The 18,063-nt window shown below is 36.8% G+C and overlaps 2 protein-coding genes across 2 annotated transcripts in view; one reads left to right on the forward strand and one right to left on the reverse strand.

Annotated features, from left to right (window-relative positions):
• Positions 1–18,063, forward strand: part of LOC137049565 (scavenger receptor cysteine-rich type 1 protein M130-like) — a 58,622-nt gene that overhangs the window by 35,708 nt on the left and 4,851 nt on the right. Inside the window, exons 3-9 of the mRNA XM_067428117.1 lie at positions 12,430–12,555; positions 12,841–12,879; positions 13,160–13,495; positions 13,599–13,907; positions 15,083–15,382; positions 15,841–15,935; positions 16,011–16,104. Of these exons, the coding sequence (XP_067284218.1) occupies positions 12,430–12,555; positions 12,841–12,879; positions 13,160–13,495; positions 13,599–13,907; positions 15,083–15,382; positions 15,841–15,935; positions 16,011–16,104 (1,299 nt within the window). The remainder of the gene's footprint in view (positions 1–12,429; positions 12,556–12,840; positions 12,880–13,159; positions 13,496–13,598; positions 13,908–15,082; positions 15,383–15,840; positions 15,936–16,010; positions 16,105–18,063) is intronic.
• On the reverse strand, positions 289–11,226 carry LOC137049925 (uncharacterized). Its single transcript, XM_067428671.1, has 17 exons — positions 11,193–11,226; positions 10,738–11,067; positions 10,210–10,518; positions 9,678–9,989; positions 9,422–9,472; positions 8,551–8,582; positions 8,354–8,425; positions 8,054–8,240; positions 7,334–7,453; positions 5,589–5,764; positions 5,337–5,496; positions 4,902–5,113; positions 4,598–4,830; positions 4,355–4,421; positions 4,183–4,274; positions 3,933–4,095; positions 289–477 (listed from the first exon to the last, which is right to left on the reverse strand). Exons 1-17 carry the CDS (start codon positions 11,224–11,226, stop codon positions 424–426), a joined length of 2,604 nt encoding a protein of 867 aa, XP_067284772.1. The 3' UTR covers positions 289–423.

Below are 18,063 nucleotides of genomic sequence, written 5' to 3' on the forward strand. Positions count from 1 at the left end.
TAAGGGGATTTCACATGCAGGCATCAGCGCTGGTTAGTGCATGGATCTCCATGCACTGACCAGCACTGGTCAATAACTAAAGCGCCAGATTAGAGTTATCCTGTGTTGTTTGTCTATTGCCATATAAGTAACTTCCAACTCTAAGGGCTTCAAGCTGGTAACTGATTAGGTACTTCTTTAGCTCATGGCTGACCAAAATTGCCTCGTGAAGTCTCATCCATCAGCCTCGAATCTTGATACTGCTATGATTGATTGGTGATATAAAGCAATTCAAATAATGAAGCAACAGTTGACTTGCTGTCATCCCACATTAAATTATATTTTGCTATATATTTATTTATTATATATTTGCATTTCTCCTTGTTTAGTTTGCGGAATCTGTAAAAATGTGCATTTTATTTCCTGAACATGATGCTGTAGTCCTCAGTGTTGTCCACAGCAAAGACATCTGAAGCACTTTCTATACTGCTGCCTGACCTGGACAAGAATAAGAAAAGAGATCTGAGCGAGTTCATTATGAGATCAATATAACCAGTTAATGTTTAACTGAAAAGTAGAAAAATAAGAATAAATCATATACTTTAATATAAATTAAAATCATGAGAAATGAGAAATGTGCTGACTGCTAGTATGACATGAATGAACTCATAAACTAAGAGTTTGTTTATAATAAGATATTTTTTTCTTTATTATAAAAATAAAATGCATATGAAGTTAATTATTTAGTTTATTTTGTGTAGAATAGGTTAAAGAAATAGTTCACCCAACAATAAAAATTATCCCATAATTTACTCACACTCAAGCCATCCTAGGTGTCTATGACTTTCGTCTTTCAGTCGGAGTGATATTAAATAATATTCTGGCTTTCTAATGGCATTGAATAGTGCCCAAGTTTTTTGAAGCGCCAAAAAACAGATAAATATTTTGAGCTGATTTGAGCTGGGTTATGCATGTATTGTTGTCTGGCTATCACAAGACCAAGCAGAATTTATAATTGAACATTGGTCTGGGGAGTCTGCGGTGTATTTTCTACTGCACAAGAGGCGGGATCAACTGGCATTATTCAAATGACTCTGTAAGCAACTGGATAGTCCTTCAACCAGTCAGACCACAAGAGGCGTGATCAGTGCCGTTTCTAGGCATAGGCAAACTAGGCGGTCGCCTAGGGCGCCAACAGCTGGGGGGCGCCAGTGAGCCCCCGCCCCAACAAGATTTTTTAGTTAGTTATTTCATATATATTTTATTATTAATATTTCGTACTTTTGCTATTTCAAGGCATTGTGATTAGTTGCGATTATTGGAGTGAAGTCGCCATGGTGATATTGGCGCTGCTGTAATGAAATGAGATCATGTAGAGGGCGGCAGGGAACGTCGTCATCCGTGGCGTTGTAACGCTTGTGTCCGAGTGAAAAATGTAACTGTACATGTAATGTAATGTAACTGGAGTGGATGCAAACACGGAGGCGATTAACATCAAACAGATCGCACTTCATTCCCCGCTGAACTCTCATCACAAACTCCCTTTCCGTCCACAGCATTACTTAATAAAACAAAATAACTGACTGTTAGCAACAGAAAACAGAAAATAATCCCCACACATGGGAGCTCAAGACTCAGTGCGCACATACACAAAATGCAGACTTCGTTTGCAGGGAGCGCGCGCAACTCTTAAAGGGGCCACACTATATTTCTACTCGTTACAGCGTGCTTTAGTTTCATCATCATGAAAAGGTCAAAGCCATCAGGGGCTCAGTATCGTAAAAAAAAAAAAAGAGGAAATATAAAAAAGAAAGCGAAATATACAGGTATGTTATCCTACTTAATTGGTTACTTGTTCTCTAAGCTGGTCTCTCTATCATAACGTTGAGCAAAACATTACACTGAATATTAGTACTGGACGGACCACACGCCATGCTCATTTCAGGTGCAGAACATTATAGCATAGTTCATTTGAATAAAAAAAATGTTTACATCAGAGATAGCTGTTTAAATTGATCAAGTAGGCTAATACTGTCATAACCATGGGTGTCACTAGGCCCTTTTTTATGAACTTATGCCTCAGACCCCCTTAAAAAAAATATGTGATTAACCTTTAAAACATATGAAACTGGCGCGAGGCTTCGGCCTCGTCCGGTCTTTTAGTCTTTGTGTCGCTGTGTTCTTCAATCCGCAGCGGCGCCGAGTGACATGGTTTTCAAGCTATTGTTTATCTAATTTTTTGGCCTTCAGAACATCTTAAAATACACATATGTAGATCATAGAAATCAAAATTTTCTCGGCGGAGCATCCCCCCCCCCCCCGATCTCAGTGATAATAAACCTAGCTACATTATTGGATTAATGCATGTACAATATGCCCATGAAATAAGGAAGTCATATTTGCTTTATAAGTTATAGTTAAACAAAAAAAAAAAAGGGGGGGGGGGGGGGGGGTGCAACATATGAATCTTGCCTAGGGTGCCAGAAAGGCTAGAAACGGCCCTGGGCGTGATCAACAGGCAACGACCCATCGCTTCTCTATCTTTCATCATGTTAAACCCACCAATAGCGAGCCAGGTTGATAATCCAGTCTGTGATTGGTTCCCGCAGAAGCAGAAGAAATTAATTTCGCAGGGAGAAATCAAATTGCCGGCAGATCAGGCTGAGTTTACCCAGTCTACATGTATTGGAGAGTTATTTTGAATTTAACTTGAAAGAATGTGCCTAAATTATATTATTTATTGATAAAAATCTAGTCATTTAAAGGTAAAGAAGGTTACAAAAAAGTCTGCAAAAAATATTATTTTAGGTCTTCGGGTCATTTTAACCGGGAGGAAAGGATTTGTTACAGGGTGCGAGGGAAGGAGAAGGGTTAAAACTTTTCGTTTTAGACTTCTAGTTCATGACTGGCGTTTTGTTTTGCTCAATCCTCTGTCCTATGCATTTGTCAGTTCTCTTCTAAGCTTACACTAGGCCTATATGAGAGAAAAGAATAGCAATATGTAATATAATGATGGCAATCTTGTATTCTTATATTGCCGTTTTAAATAAAGTAAATGGAGCAAATGGAGTGGATTCCAAGAGTCGATTCCATCGATTCCATTGCACGCTTTTCAAAGTCTTCGGATCACTGTTCTTTTCACACTGCATGACTCTGGGGTAGCATTCACTTGCTGCTGTGTGCACATAGCATGATGGATCAGCTTCAGGGAGGTTCACATTGCATGACTTTACAATAGGAAGAATCGGAGAAAACTCTGGTTCGCAAACTACGTTTCAGAATCAAAAGAAGGAAATAAGGCAATGTGCATGAGACTGGAATTGTAATTACAAATGAAAGTCTACAAGAAGCTTGCAATCTAAATAGTCTGTGCGTTGATTTGCAGCAAAAAAATGCTAATGCTAATATTGTGATGTAGATGTTTCAGGAAGTAATATTGTTTTGTGGGAGACTATGAGCTTTATAACTTTGCAGATCACATATATGATATGCAGAAACGGATACATTGCAAATGAAAAGGAAGACTTTTTTAAAGCATATGACCCCATTAAGAGACTAGATTAGCATTTTCTGAAGTAAATATGCTATACTTTTCTATACTTTTATTCCATATACTGTTTTGGAGACAGAGTAAAATTGTCTTCCTGGAGCGGGATGATAAAATGGCTGAACTCATTACTGCGGACAAAATGGAGCACAGCTTGAGAAAGCTGGGCCTCAAAGTTTGAAATAGTTTTAAATGCTTGGAGTTTGGAAGGATTAATACTATGCAGTCAGTCAGATAGACCGCAGATCAAAGGCATTCTATGTTGGTTTCAATATGAATTTGGAGTTTGAAGACTCTTGGCTCATTGAAACATTCCATCACAGGAAGGAAATGGAAAAGCAGTAGCAACTGTCTTTCATATTCAGTTTTGACGTGGAATATGATGGTAAATTGAGTGACGTCTGACCTCATTATTGAGGACACAATAGATCATGAAGATGAAGGTTCCCTGCTGGGAGTTCAAGATCAGGAAGAGGATCTCCAGCTCCTTTCTGCCATAAGTGAAGAAACCCAGAATCCAGGAGCAACCAAGAACCACAAACTGAGCCAGTGTTTTAAATGTCAACGTCCTGCCGAGAAAGAAAAGAGTTAATGTCTCTATTAACTATATATTTATATTTTTTATGAAATGTTTTCAAGAACTGAATGTTTGATACCTGGTTTGTTTCATCTGTGAAATTTCAGCATTCAGATTTTTAAGAGTTGAGCTCAGACTGATGATGATCCTCATGAAGAGAATTGTGTTCAACTAAAGAGTAGAAAGAAAAAAATGAATTACCTCGTTTTCTCTTTAATATAAAATAAAATAATTTAATAAAACATGCTTACTGCTAATATAACACTAACAGGACCCAGAAAACTCCAGATAAAATCCTTATCCCTTTTAATCCAGCAGCTGTTTAGAGGAAAACACAGTATAATAACTGAATAAATGTAGCTGTTGACTATTGAAATATTAAAAGATTAAATATTAAAGTTTTTTTTTTAATCAGATAGCAGAAATTTCACTAAAGCACCAAGCTCCTTTATTTTCTTAATAAACAAATGAACTTATAGTAAACAACTACTCACTGTTCGCTGCCGTAGCCTTCAGGAACCAGCCCGACAGACACGCTCACCACAACCAGAGCAACCATATATCCAATCACACACAGGAATCCATTGCTAAGCACCTCCCTCTTTTTGGAGCTGATGCGTGATAGGTTCGACACACAGATGAAGAGCAGCACAGCTTCAATGAACATCCACACAAAGCCGGAGAGAAAGAGGAAGTGCAGAACACCAGATATCACGGCACACAACACCTGGAGACCATGAGAGATGATTGTGATGATTCTTAGTGAGGGTGTGTAGAGCTGAAGGGCATCATTCTCACCTGCTGATGTCGTATGAAGCACAGGAACTGTTGTGTGACCAGGAACAGAAGATGAGCCAACAGTAGACTTATGCAGAGGTTGATTCGAGCCACATTATTAACACCAGAACTCCACTGACAAAAGGCAAAGGTCAACAGGGCCAAACTGAAGAACACCAGCCCGACGATCACAGACACCAAATTCAGCCACTCCAGCAGTGAGTCGCTCTGAGAAAACATATGAATCAGATACTGATGGTTACCATAATAAACCATTGAGTGTATATGTGTGCCAAATCTGAGCTGTTCCTGGATGGTCACTATAATTTAATGTATAATTTGGTGACCATTTACTATAGATTTCATTTGAATTCTGCTTGTGCGTTAAATGTTTGAATCTTTCAAGGAGGTTTTACGTTCTCTTTTGTACCTCTGATGGGGTGCAAGATGATGAGAGCGGGTTTGATTGGGTTTGCATGATGAGAGCGAATGTCGACAGATGAACACAGGAACACACGGTGAAGCTGCTGTTGGTCTTTAAGACAGAACAACCATCTTCAACCCACTCACTGACATTCCAGTATACACAGGACAGAGAACCATTGGGGTCAAGCTCCTACACAAAGAAGAAAGAACATGCAGTCAATGTTACAACACTGATTATTAGATGTTGTCAGGGTTGGACAAAAACACATTTCAGTCTCTCACTCTGATGTGTTTGAGGGTGAAGTTGACTGGTATGGTGAGTTTAGTGTCTGTGGTTTTGGGAAGAGTAGCTGAGATCACAGTGGACATCATGGTTTTATTTGTGTTATTTGGTGTGTTGAATAAGTCGGGCTTCAGTAGATTCTCCATTTTGTTGTAGCTCAAGAATGCCACAGAAGCTGAACCTGTGTGATAAAAAAGAAAGCTTACAAAAAAAAAAACTTAAAGTAATTGTGGTTTAGAGGTGATGGTATGTAGTGTTGGGGGGTAATACATTACAGAGTTACATAATCAGATTACTTCTTCATGTAACTAGTAAAGTAGCACATTACTTTTCAAATTTACAACAAAATGTCTGAGTTACTTTTTCAAATAAGTAACACAAGTTATTTTTTTATTGACTGACTGCTCTCTTGTCCCAATGTTGAGGAAAAACGTGCAGAGGCGTTGTGTGTAAACATGATGGTTAGCCTATTGTAGTTCTAGACTAAATGTGATCATTTACTAATCTCAATTGCACAAAAAAGATTCAGAATTCCTCAATAATCAGAATACTATGCAAACCTCCAATAATTAAATGTTAAATAAAACTGATATTTGACCAAAACTTTGTCTTGCTGCTGACCTTTATTTAATCAGTTAAAGCATAAGCAAAAATTACTTTAGATTTTTAGTGTTTTATTGGTGAAGTAAGGGGGCTTCCCAATTCTTATTTGTGCATCCTCGTTTCCTTTCCTAGCTTCCTATCCTCACGCTCCACCCCTTCAGGATGCGAGGAAAAGACATGAGGATGGAGGAATTGAATCAAGTGAAATGATATATCCTCACTCCCTATAACGTCACTTCAAAGCGTCGTTGAATAAGGATGACTCTGATAATAGACTCTGCACCGCTGGATTTAGTCGGGTTTCTTGAACATTACAGATAGCTATTTATATTGTAAGCTTCAACCTCCACAAAATACCACATATGTCCATATTTTAATTAATATTACCAGTTATTATTAACAACGAATTCCAGTAACTGCTTTTTATTCGTTGTATGGTATTTTTTTTTTCTATTAGTTTCTTTCATTTTCTTGTGCTTTGATATTATTCTGCAACTGTCAGGTGTTGTTTTTTTTGGACAAACATTTGTGTCTTGTACATGTAAACACAATAATAATGATTAATAAACTGTGGCACGATGTGAAGGGGGAGGTGAATTAATGCGTGCGTCACGTTTAGTCGATAAAACACTTCTGCAAAGGATACTTCAATCATCGCTCATGACTCCTTAGGAAGCCTCCTCACTCCTCCATCCTCGCCTCCTCGCTCCTCCATCCTCGCCTCCTCACTCCTCGATCCTCGCCTCCTCACTCCTCCATCCTCGCCTCCTCACTCCTCCATCCTCGCCTCCTCACTCCTCCATCCTCGCCTCCTCGCGGTGCAATTAGAGAATTGAGATCTCCTACAAGATGGCTGAGCTCCATCGGTTTCCGGGTCTTAGGATGGAGGACGGAGGAGCGAGGAAACGAGGAGGGATATTGAGAAGCACCCTAAGTGTTAAACTTTTCCTCTTGCATCCTATTATTCGGTTATCCAGAATGGCTCCAAAACAGATTTGTTTGAGCTGCGCCCTCTACTGTTCAGGGTGAATTGGCATTTCCTTCAGCCTGAGGCTTATTTTAAATTTGGTGCGAAAGGCTCTTTACATTTAGCCAAAAAAACAAACAAACATCAAATTTAACAATCAAATTAAAACATTACACATACCATTGTTGTTCTTGCTGATACCAATGAGATCGATGTCCACAGAAGAATTAGCTGTGTCAAGTCGAGGGATTTTATCTAAGGTGACGTTTGGTCCAACCATGAAGACTTGTCCCTCTGATTAAAAACAAATAAGCAGTTATGTGCTATATTAAATTAATTGCAATAGTTATCTTTTTTAATGAAAGACCAATTCAATCACAATTTGCACAATTGACAAATAAATAAAATTAATATTCATATTGTTGGATCCTCATCTCTGATGTAGTTTGATGTCCTTAAAATCAAACAGTGTTATTGATTATTACCATAAACTGCAGTGACTTTCTGTTTTTATCATTTGAGTGTTTGGTAAATGCCTAAATGTTCTTTGCTCAAAGCAACAACTATTTACAAAACACATTTTGGTCACCAAAAACCATGAAATTTACTGTAAACATTATAATATCTTTGTTCAAGGCATTTCATGACTGGGGTTTTTCAGGACTTTTCTACCAAATGACGAATGAATTTGCAGAAAAATACTGAGCTTTGACATCGAACAAAAGATATAGCCAGTGTTTTATGCTCTCAGTTAAAACGTTTGTAACTTATACTACTGTTGCTGCATTTATCATTGTCGCTACATGCCACCTGCTCTCTGCTCTTTATGGTGAAGTCCCTGACATCATATTTAATCTCATTTTCATCATCAATAATAACTGTTTCTACACTTACCTACAGTAGCAAGATTTAAACTGACATTGTCACTTGTGTCTGTCGGCTTCACCAATGTAGATATGAGTTTCTCGCTGGTTTTTAATATGCTGTTTCCATAGGAGGCTAGTACAGTCAGGTTGGGTGATGATAAAAAGTCAATCTTCTCTGAAGCATCGAAGACCACAGTCAAAATGCTGGTCACCTCCTAATTTATTGAACAAATAAATACTATAAATGTCAAAAGAGTCAATAAGACAACTATGTCAATCAGCCGACACAGATGTAATTTTTTTTGTCCTTTTTCTCTTGAAGACTTACAGTCACAGAAAGCTGTTGAAACGTAATGTTCTCTAATATCTGATCAAGATGATTCTGAAAACAGGCCGGATCCTGAAATCACAATTGTGCTTTAAATGGTAAGAAGTTTTGAATCATTATTAGCAAAAAATGTAGTTTGTAAATAGAATAGCACATTCATATTTCATATTTCAAATATATCTACAAACTCAACTTACATTGCATCCTTCCAGCAGCGTTATATTTAAAACTGCAATGACAGAATTCAGCATGATTAAACAGAATTGTACAATAAGAACAATACTAAATCAGAATTGCAAATGAAAATTCAGCAAGGTCAAAATTCAGTATGGACAATAACAAATATCAGAAAATCCACTTAAAGATTGCCATGATGACACTTCCTAGGAAGCAATTTTGCATTTAAAAGATGTTCAAACACAGCCCTGACTTCTAGGCTAAAACAAAATTGATCTGTCAGTGAACATCTAAAACCATAACTCATGAACAGACTACTCATCTAGAACATGAACATGTCAAATTAAAGAAATCAAACACTTAGTAATCACTGTTGACTTTGCTTAAATGATGGAATGTCATATCTTGCAAGTTATTTTGGCAAAAACGACATGTAACCAAGTTCAAGGTTATTTTGGCTAGATCTGACAATTTCTTTGCATGACACAAACATTACACTTACGGTAGGCTACGTAATATATTTCGGTATTACAATGAACATTGCATAAGCATTTTTTTTTATTGCATAAAAGGGAAAAGAAGCTTTCGAGAGCGCACATTAACACACATTTGATTTTCCTGGCAGAAATGTCCCAAGTCCGTCACATGCATTCTTTTATATTTATTTTTTATTTGACAACCTAGAGAGTTAAGGAAGATCTCGTTTTCAAAGTTTTCTTGCAAGCTGTTCACACATTAGCAATAAAAAAGGGAATAATACATACATATTCTTACATATAGCATATTTAAATGCATTAGATGAGTAGCAATCAGAATGAAAAATAAAAACAAATGAATGCGTTCATGAGTGTGGTTGGCAGTGGAAGAGCCGGAGGGATCAGACTACATTACCAGCTAAGGTTGTCTCTGGTCTGACTGTTGTGCTGATGATGTTGGTAACAGCTGGAAAAAAAAGACTGATGAATAACAATGAATCAGCCTACACAAATGGCACATGTAAATAGGCTTGTACATTTTTAATAAAAGTTCTAACATATTAGTAATGTATACTTATACTTTTAGCTGTGTTGCTATTTGTCATAAGTAAGCAATTGAGAAGGATTATGATCATTTTTTAAATTTTATATAATAAATGTTCTTGACTCACAGTTACAGATGACTCCAGCATCTTTATGATGTCCACAGTTATGGATTCCCCATCCACGTGTGCTACAGTTCTTTAGTGACGACTTTGTGCCAGTGCAGTTTACATCATCCATCCATATCTGTCCTGATCCTTGTCCAAAATAAGCAACACTCTTTGCCGCTATCACATCCCCACATCCCCCCATCTCTCGACACACCACTGCAGCGTCTGTCAGATCCCAGCCATCATCACACACTGTTCCCCACTGACCATTATAGAGAACCTCCACTCGTCCAGAACAAGAGTTGCTGCCATTCACCAACCGTACAGATACTATCCACAAAAATAATATAAAAACACAAGTACGTTTTTTCCTCCCATATATTTGTTTGCCTTCTTCTATTTGAAAAAGAGCAAAACATATGGCAGTTGAAAGAGCAAGACCTTCTTTAATTCATGATTACATACATTTATCTCTCTCTGACCATTCCTTTACAAAGAAATTGTACAGTATTACATTTGTCATTTTAAATTATAAATGTTCTTGACTCACAGTTGCAGATGACTCCAGCATCTTTAGAATGTCCACAGTCATGGATTCCCCATCCACGTGTCCTACAGTTCTTTAGTGAAGACTCTGTGCCAGTGCAACTGACATCATCCATCCATATCTGTCCTGATCCTTGTCCAAAATAAGCAACACTCTTTGCCGCTATCACACTCCCACAGCCCATCTCTCGACACACCACTGCAGCGTCTGTCAGATCCCAGTAATCATCACACACTGTTCCCCACTGACCATTATAGAGAACCTCCACTCTTCCAGAACAAGAGTTGCTGCCATTCACCAACCGTACAGATGCTATCCACAAAAATAATATAAAAACACAAGTACGTTTTTTTACTCCCATATGTTTGTTTGCCTTCTTCTATTTGAAAAAGACCAACATATGGTAGTTGAAAGAACAAGACACTCTTTTATTCATGATTACATATATCTAACTCTCTATGACCATTCCTTTACAAAGAAATTGTACAGTATTACATTTGTCATTTTAAATTATAAATGTTCTTGACTCACAGCTGCAGATGACTCCAGCATCTTCAGAATGTACACAGTCATGGATTCCCCATCCACGTGTGCTACAGTTCTTTAGTGAAGACTCTGTGCCAGTGCAACTGACCTCATCCATCCATATCGTTCCTGATCCTTGTCCAAAATAAGCTCCCCTCTTTGCCGCTATCACATCCCCACAGCCCATCTCTCGACACACCACTGCAGCGTCTGTCAGATCCCAGCCATCATCACACACTGTTCCCCACTGACCATTATAGAGAACCTCCACTCGTCCAGAACAAGAGTTGCTGCCATTCACCAATCTGATGTCACTGCCAATGACAGCTGTGCAGCCTGTATGTTACAGTCACAGTGCAGTTTAGTTGGTAAGTTAGTTTTTAATTAAGAAAATATTATTGGTCATCAGACAGAAGAATGTACAAAGGTTAAGTTTTGTGGCAGTATGTCGGTGTCCTTACCCAGGAGCAGAAAGAGTTGCACAGACCACAGCATATTGGCTGTAAATATATTTAATATTAGATAACTGCAATGTGGTTCTTAACATTAAATAAAATCTACTTACTATAGGGTTAGGATTAGGGTGTGATTTTAGGGTTAGGTTTATACATAATGTACTGTTATAGCAAGCACATGAATTGTATGAAACAGACACTGTAAAATAGTGTTAATAATATATATATATATATTTATTTTATAAGAGAAGTAATCATTTAAACTGACTCTACAACATCAACAAGTATTGATTTTCGGTGTACATGTAAGACAAAAAATATTATTAAAATAATATTCGTAACAGCCAATTATATGAATGCAAAATTACGCTGATGATATGTGCTAATGCATTTATGGCAATACCTGGTTAGATGGTCGGCTGTGGCTTCTTCTTCTTCTAGGATTGAGTTAGTCTTTGAAAAGTGGACGTGTGACAGTTATACCGACTGTTTTCCTCTTGTTCACAGCCAGTATACAGCCTGAACACCTGCTGTTTCTGTTGTCCAAACGGATTAATATAACAAATGAATTTAGACTTATGTATGCATTTTTTTGTCCACCTAGTATATAACATTGGAATCCACATTTGATAAACAAAACATCTAGGAATTCACATATCACTGACGCAAAATCAAATGAATAGTTCAACCTGAAAAATATGCAAATTGCCCATTCTAAGGAAAACTCTGTAAGATGTAATTTGGTTATAAGGAAATAAAATAAAATGAATCTAGTAAATTACAGACATGTTTTCTATTACTACACTACACCAACTACACTGGTATGATGGGTTATCAAAACACGTTCGTCATTTTGTTTCCATGTCTTTTGCATGTCTTTGTAAAGGAATTTCCATAAAACTGACCCACCCAAAAAAAAAAAATATTGCAAAAGAAAGTTCCATGAAACTGGCCACTAAATTAATATCATCTAGATATTTGAATACTACACAGCTTTTACAAAGCAAATTACAAAGCATAGCATTCCTATAATTCCTCAATAATTCAGTGGATTCAAATTGAAATCATGTCATAAAAACACACACTGAATGTTGTCCTTACATCAAACAGTGTTTCTGCAATGTATTACAGATGAGAAATTAACTCCTAGTTTTATGGCTTATTGAGCAGGGTTACATTCTTAATGACTATGTCTGTTGCACAGTAAATGCTTTCTTTCTCATGTGAATCATTGTCTTGTAAGGTCATCAGAAGGGAGGAGCCAAGAAGGCAGATCATTCAACATACAAATCACCTGGAAACATCCTTAACTTGACCTCACACCATCACGGAGACGAAGACGCTTTTGAAAGGACTGACGTATTAACAGGTTTAAGACATCTAATAATGAATCATTGCCTTTTTAGTAGATGCTGACTTTTTTTCTTTACATCTCTAAATATTTTTTTTGTGTTAATTGTGTAATTTGTAATACTAATTTATTCAACTGGCTATAAATTTAACTCTTCTAGTAAGATTCTAAATCAAAGCACTTTTCTAGGTAGTGTTATAAACATTTTTGTATCAGAAACTCGTTTTAAACAATAGAACAGACCTTGAAGTAGATTTTTTGTTCTTGTTTATAAGGCAAAACATAATTTTGTATTTCTTTCAGGCACAATGTTAAATTCCTTGTGGCTCATTCTTATGCTGGGTATGAAGAAACATGCAGACATAAACATACTGCTCTCTCTATATTTCTATACCATATAGTTTCAAGTAAAATGTTTTTTTTAAGTGGTTAAGAAAATAAGATTGACTTCTTTCTCCATCAAAATATCACATTTAATCATTTGGGAAATTTGATAGCAATGTCTGAGTGAATAGTTTTCCACACCACATGTTCGTTTTAGTGTACTCTTGAAAGATTTAAATTATTATTAATATGAATGTTATGGGTTTGTGTGAAATTACATATTTTATAATTCATCCAGATTTCGGAAATGGACCTCCAGTCGAAGCTTTTCTGCGGTTGATGAATGGTATAGGGTTTTGTTCTGGACGAGTGGAGGTTCTCTATAATGGTCAGTGGGGAACAGTGTGTGATGATGGCTGGGATCGGTCAGACGCTGCAGTGGTGTGTCGAGAGATGGGCTGTGGGAGTGTGATAGAGGCAAAGAGTGTTGCTTATTTTGGACAAGGATCAGGACGTATATGGATGGATGATGTAAACTGCTTTGGCACAGAGTCTTCACTAAAGAACTGTAGCACACCTGGATGGGGAATCCATAACTGTGTACATTCTGAAGATGCTGGAGTCATCTGTGAAGGTGGATGAAATCTATGTAAATATTGCATTTGCCGAACAAAGATAAAGATTTCTGATCCCTTTCCTCTTTTTTGTTTCCTCCTTTTTTTCCTCTTTTTTGTTAGCCTTTATTAGGTTGGTGAATGGCAGAGACTCTTGTTCTGGACGAGTGGAGGTTCTCTATAATGGTCAGTGGGGAACAGTGTGTGATGATGGCTGGGATCTGACAGACGCTGCAGTGGTGTGTAATGAACTGGACTGTGGGAATGTGATAGCGGCAAAGAGGGGAGCTTATTTTGGACCAGGTTTAGGACCAGTATGGATAGACTCTGCACAGTGCAATGGGAGTGAGGCTTCATTGATGAACTGTACAGCAACAAAATGGGGAATACAGAGCTGTGAACATTTAAAAGATGCTGGAGCAACATGTTACAGTGAGTTAAACGTTTCTGATGAGTTTTGCATATTGCTTTGAAGACAGAGTTTAAAGAAAACTTTCATTATTACTCTGTATTTACTAATTCATTCTGAAACAATATGCTGGTGTTTTTTTTATTCTGAGCATAAATTAGTTTTTTCCAACTACAAAGAAAAAAGGCAGACACTTTTATCCAAATACATTGTATTTGTAACACTTTACAATAAGGTTCCATTTGTTGACGTAAGTTAACAACTACATTAGTTAACAAGAGCTAGGAAAAAATACAGTACTGTACATGTAACATAGTAATAACAGTAAATTATACATAATTACATACAACGCACCGTAAACCAAACCCTAATCCTAAACCTAACCTTATAGTAAGTGCATATTGTTAATTGATATTACTCATGGACAAGGACACCTTAAAATAAAGTGTAACTAAAAATACTAAAACATTTATTAATCTTGATGATGTTGATGTTAAATGGATAGTCCGCACAAAAATTAAAATTATGTCATCATTTACTCACCCTCAAGTAGATCTTAACCTTTATTAGTTTCTTTGTTCTGCTGAAAACAAAAGGTGTTTTGAAGAATGTTTGTAACAAACTAGATAGAGCAACAATTGACTACCATTGTATTTTTCCCCAACTATAGTAGTGAATGGTTGCTCTATCTGCTTGGTAAACATATAAAATAATGCTTTATTGATTCAGCATTATGAGAGTAGTTTATTCAACAAATGGCACATCCGTTTTTGTAAATAGTTTTACAGAAATCACACAACCATTAAAAGTATTATTGTGTTGTGTTTTGTAATGCATGTATTTAGTATTAAATAAGAAAAGTACAAAAATAAGTGTCATGTTAAACAGCATTTCTTTGAGTGTTAATTGAGCACTGTCAGCTGGGAGCACCTAACGAGACGAGCTGGATGGCGCCTTGCATGGCAGACACCGCCGTCGGTGCATGAGTGAGTGTATGGATGGGTGAATGTGAGGCAATATGTAAAGCGCTGTGGATGGCCATTGGGTCTGTTGAAAGCGCTATATAAATGCAGTCCATTTACCATTTACCAATTGCATTTACAAAGAGGTTTTGTCTGTTTTACCTTTTGAACGATAGGGCGCAATCTGTGGTCTATAAGAATGCAATGGTTTATATGTAAAACTACTCTTTCAACAGATGTGAAGCTGGTGAATGGTTTCAGTGCATGTGATGGCAGAGTTCAGATTCGGTATCGTGAGCATTGGGGCGGAGTGTGTCACACTGGTTGGGATCTAGAAGATGCTACAGTGTTGTGTCAAGAGCTGGGCTGTGGAGAACTTGCAGAGCTTAAGGCATATGTGGGTCCCTCAGGCGGAAAAATATGGATGGATAATGTTGCCTGTACAGGAAATGAGTGGACTGTGCGAGACTGTCATTTTACTGGATGGGGTGTCAGCAGTTGTTTGAATGGGCTTCATGCGGGAGTTTCGTGTCAAAGTAAGACCATCTTACATGTGAGCTTCTCAAACAAAGTATGGCTTCATGATTCCTCATTTTTACTGAATATCGCAGAATTTATTATAAATGATTTACAGTACACATTGTATTTTTTTTAAATTCATGTACCCTCAAAATATCTTATCCTCCTTTTCTCTAATAATGTGTTTACTGGCTTGAGGGCAGGACAACCTGTCAGTATGAGATCGACTAATAGCAAACCAGAACCATCCAATCAATTCCAATTTGACAAAATTAAGTCCCGTTCTTGTTCGATAAGCCGTTTTACTTGGATGTATGTCATAATATAGGAAGACAAGACAACTTCCATTTCTCGACAACATAAAATATTGTGTAATTCACATCTCAAGTTCTCTGTGGTTTTCCTGGCAAATGCAATGAAAAGAAGCCGTTATGAAAAACCGTTCATCTTTTAAAACCCTTGTCAATGTTCACAGGAATTCTGAGACACGCTGTGGTGAAGATTATGGTAAAGGTCAAGATTGGGGTCAATGTCAATGACCCAGATATCAAGAAGGAACTTTTGGACATGGTGAGGTTCAATATGTGATTAATAAGTATGATGTGTAGCTTGAGTGTTTTCTTAAGATTTCTCTGAATTTCACAGATAACGGCCATGGTACAAAGTGCAGGGATGTATAGTGTGAACTGGCGAACACAGTCTGATGGACAGGTATTCCACAAAACGGGATCAGCCACAGGTTTGTAAACTAAATGTTGTTCTGCTATTTATATTTATTAAATATTACAATATGATATTTTAATTATATACCTGTTATATTTACAGATGATTTTTGAATGACAGAAAAGCCAGAAAACACTAATATATAATGGAGTAATGTTTTTTTTCTTCCGTTGCTTCACTGTCTTCACTCTTAATTATCAATAATTATACTTGAAAATCATCCAAAAAAAAAAAAAAAATGGCAGGTGGTTCTCAAGTAACACTAACTGAGCGCTAGTTAATCAAATAATACCTTTCCACAGAATTTTCCTGAGAATTCCTTATATTTATATTTACTGCTATTTTAAACACTATAAAAATGAATCTTGTATACATGTTAATGAAATGTGTATATAATGTACTGGTGCTTGCTGGTGTCAGGAAGAGAGAAAGACTAAAGTGAAATCACAGGAATTGTATTTCCAAAAAATAGTACTTTCTGTGACAGTACCTTCTTTATTAATCTGCTTTACTCAAGATTAATCTGTTTATTTAATGTAACACCATATAAATGAATACACATTTAAGAAAATTCTCTTACAGATTTGAAATATTTTAAGAGGTTATGTTGTTTTAATATTTTGCATCAGAAATAAAATAAACATTTAACTTGTAAAGAAAATCCCAGTTTTACATTTGTATTTCTTTCACCTCCAACCGATGACAATGGCCTTGGAAATGATGACAATCCATCACTGACTTTAACCTGCTGCAACCTAAAAATGATGTTCTCTATATGATCCTTTATTTTATTAAACCTTTTCAGTATACAAACACTTCTAAAATGACTTCATCATCTGTAATTTTGCAAGAACTGTTCTCTTGAATTTGCCATGAAAGGTTCTTTCCTCTGTGGAAATAACAGATACAAAAACATGTAAGTATTTGCATAAAGATCTGAAAATCTATATTTAATTTTCATAATAAATTACATATTTAAAATAGGCCCATTCAGAAGGAGTTTACAAACCTGTCAGGGATCAAATAATTTCTGTTCCTGAAACACTTGCCCATTTGGCTGAGTTCTCCACTTGACAGAGAAATTTCCATTCTTTTGGACTTCTTTCTTAATCTGTGCAATTCAGATGAACGAGACCACAAACACTCAATGGCAACAATAGAAAAGTGAAAAAACGGTAATTGAATTAGGGATATTCATTACTTTTTCCAGTAGTTTTGTCATTTCTGATGGGTCGTTGGGGTCAACAGAGTCCGCGTTCACCTTAATCTTCAGTACATTTCTAATCTCTGTAAACGATATAAAAAATCTTAATATGATTATAAAATATGATATATGCTCACATATGCCCCAAGATAACTGTACCATTTATTTCTCTTAAGAATTTGGTTTTATATTTGTTGTTGTTTTATGTTTCATAGAAATACGTTTTCTTAGTTAATATTTGCAAATGCAGAGAACAGATACAGGTTTGGTTATGTACGTACCTTTGCAGATGATTCCTGCGTCATATGCATGAAGGCATTGATGGTTTCCCCATCCATCAAATTGGCAGTTCCTGAGGTTTAACTCGTCTCCATCGCAACTGAGGTTATCCATCCATATCGGCCCATCACCAGCCCCAAAATAGGCATTTGTCAAGGGCTGTGCATTTCCACCACAGCCCAGCTCTCTACAGAGCACTAAACCATCTGCGATGTCCCAGCTGTTGTGGCAAACTGTTCCCCACTGGCCATCATGATACACCTGCACTGTGCCCTGACAGGGGTTGGTCGTATTCACCAACCTTACCTCTAGAAAGAATTCAGAAGAGTTCCTGATCTGTCTCTGATTACATTAATAATAGCAGTGTACAAATGCATATGTCCATCTGACAATGATAACACAATGTATTTTGTAACCTAATTTAAAAAAAAATGTTGGTAACTCTATTTTGATGGCCCCCTTAAGACATTCTGTTGACTATAAGTAACATTG

The sequence above is a fragment of the Pseudorasbora parva genome, chromosome 20 (genome assembly GCF_024679245.1).
Source record: "Pseudorasbora parva isolate DD20220531a chromosome 20, ASM2467924v1, whole genome shotgun sequence".
Taxonomy (NCBI): Eukaryota; Metazoa; Chordata; class Actinopteri; order Cypriniformes; family Gobionidae; genus Pseudorasbora; species Pseudorasbora parva.

Excerpts from the sequence above, each read along its gene's own strand:
- LOC137049925 (XM_067428671.1), bottom strand. The coding sequence starts at position 11,226 with ATGCTGTGGTCTGTGCAACTCTTTCTGCTCCTGG. Across the intron at positions 7,454-8,053 it reads TTTAAATCTTGCTACTGTAG|AGGGACAAGTCTTCATGGTT; the intron begins GTAAGTGTAGAA and ends GTTTTTAATCAG. Across the intron at positions 5,765-7,333 it reads CAAGAACAACAATGGTATGT|CTTCTGTGGCATTCTTGAGC; the intron begins GTAATGTTTTAA and ends ACACAGGTTCAG.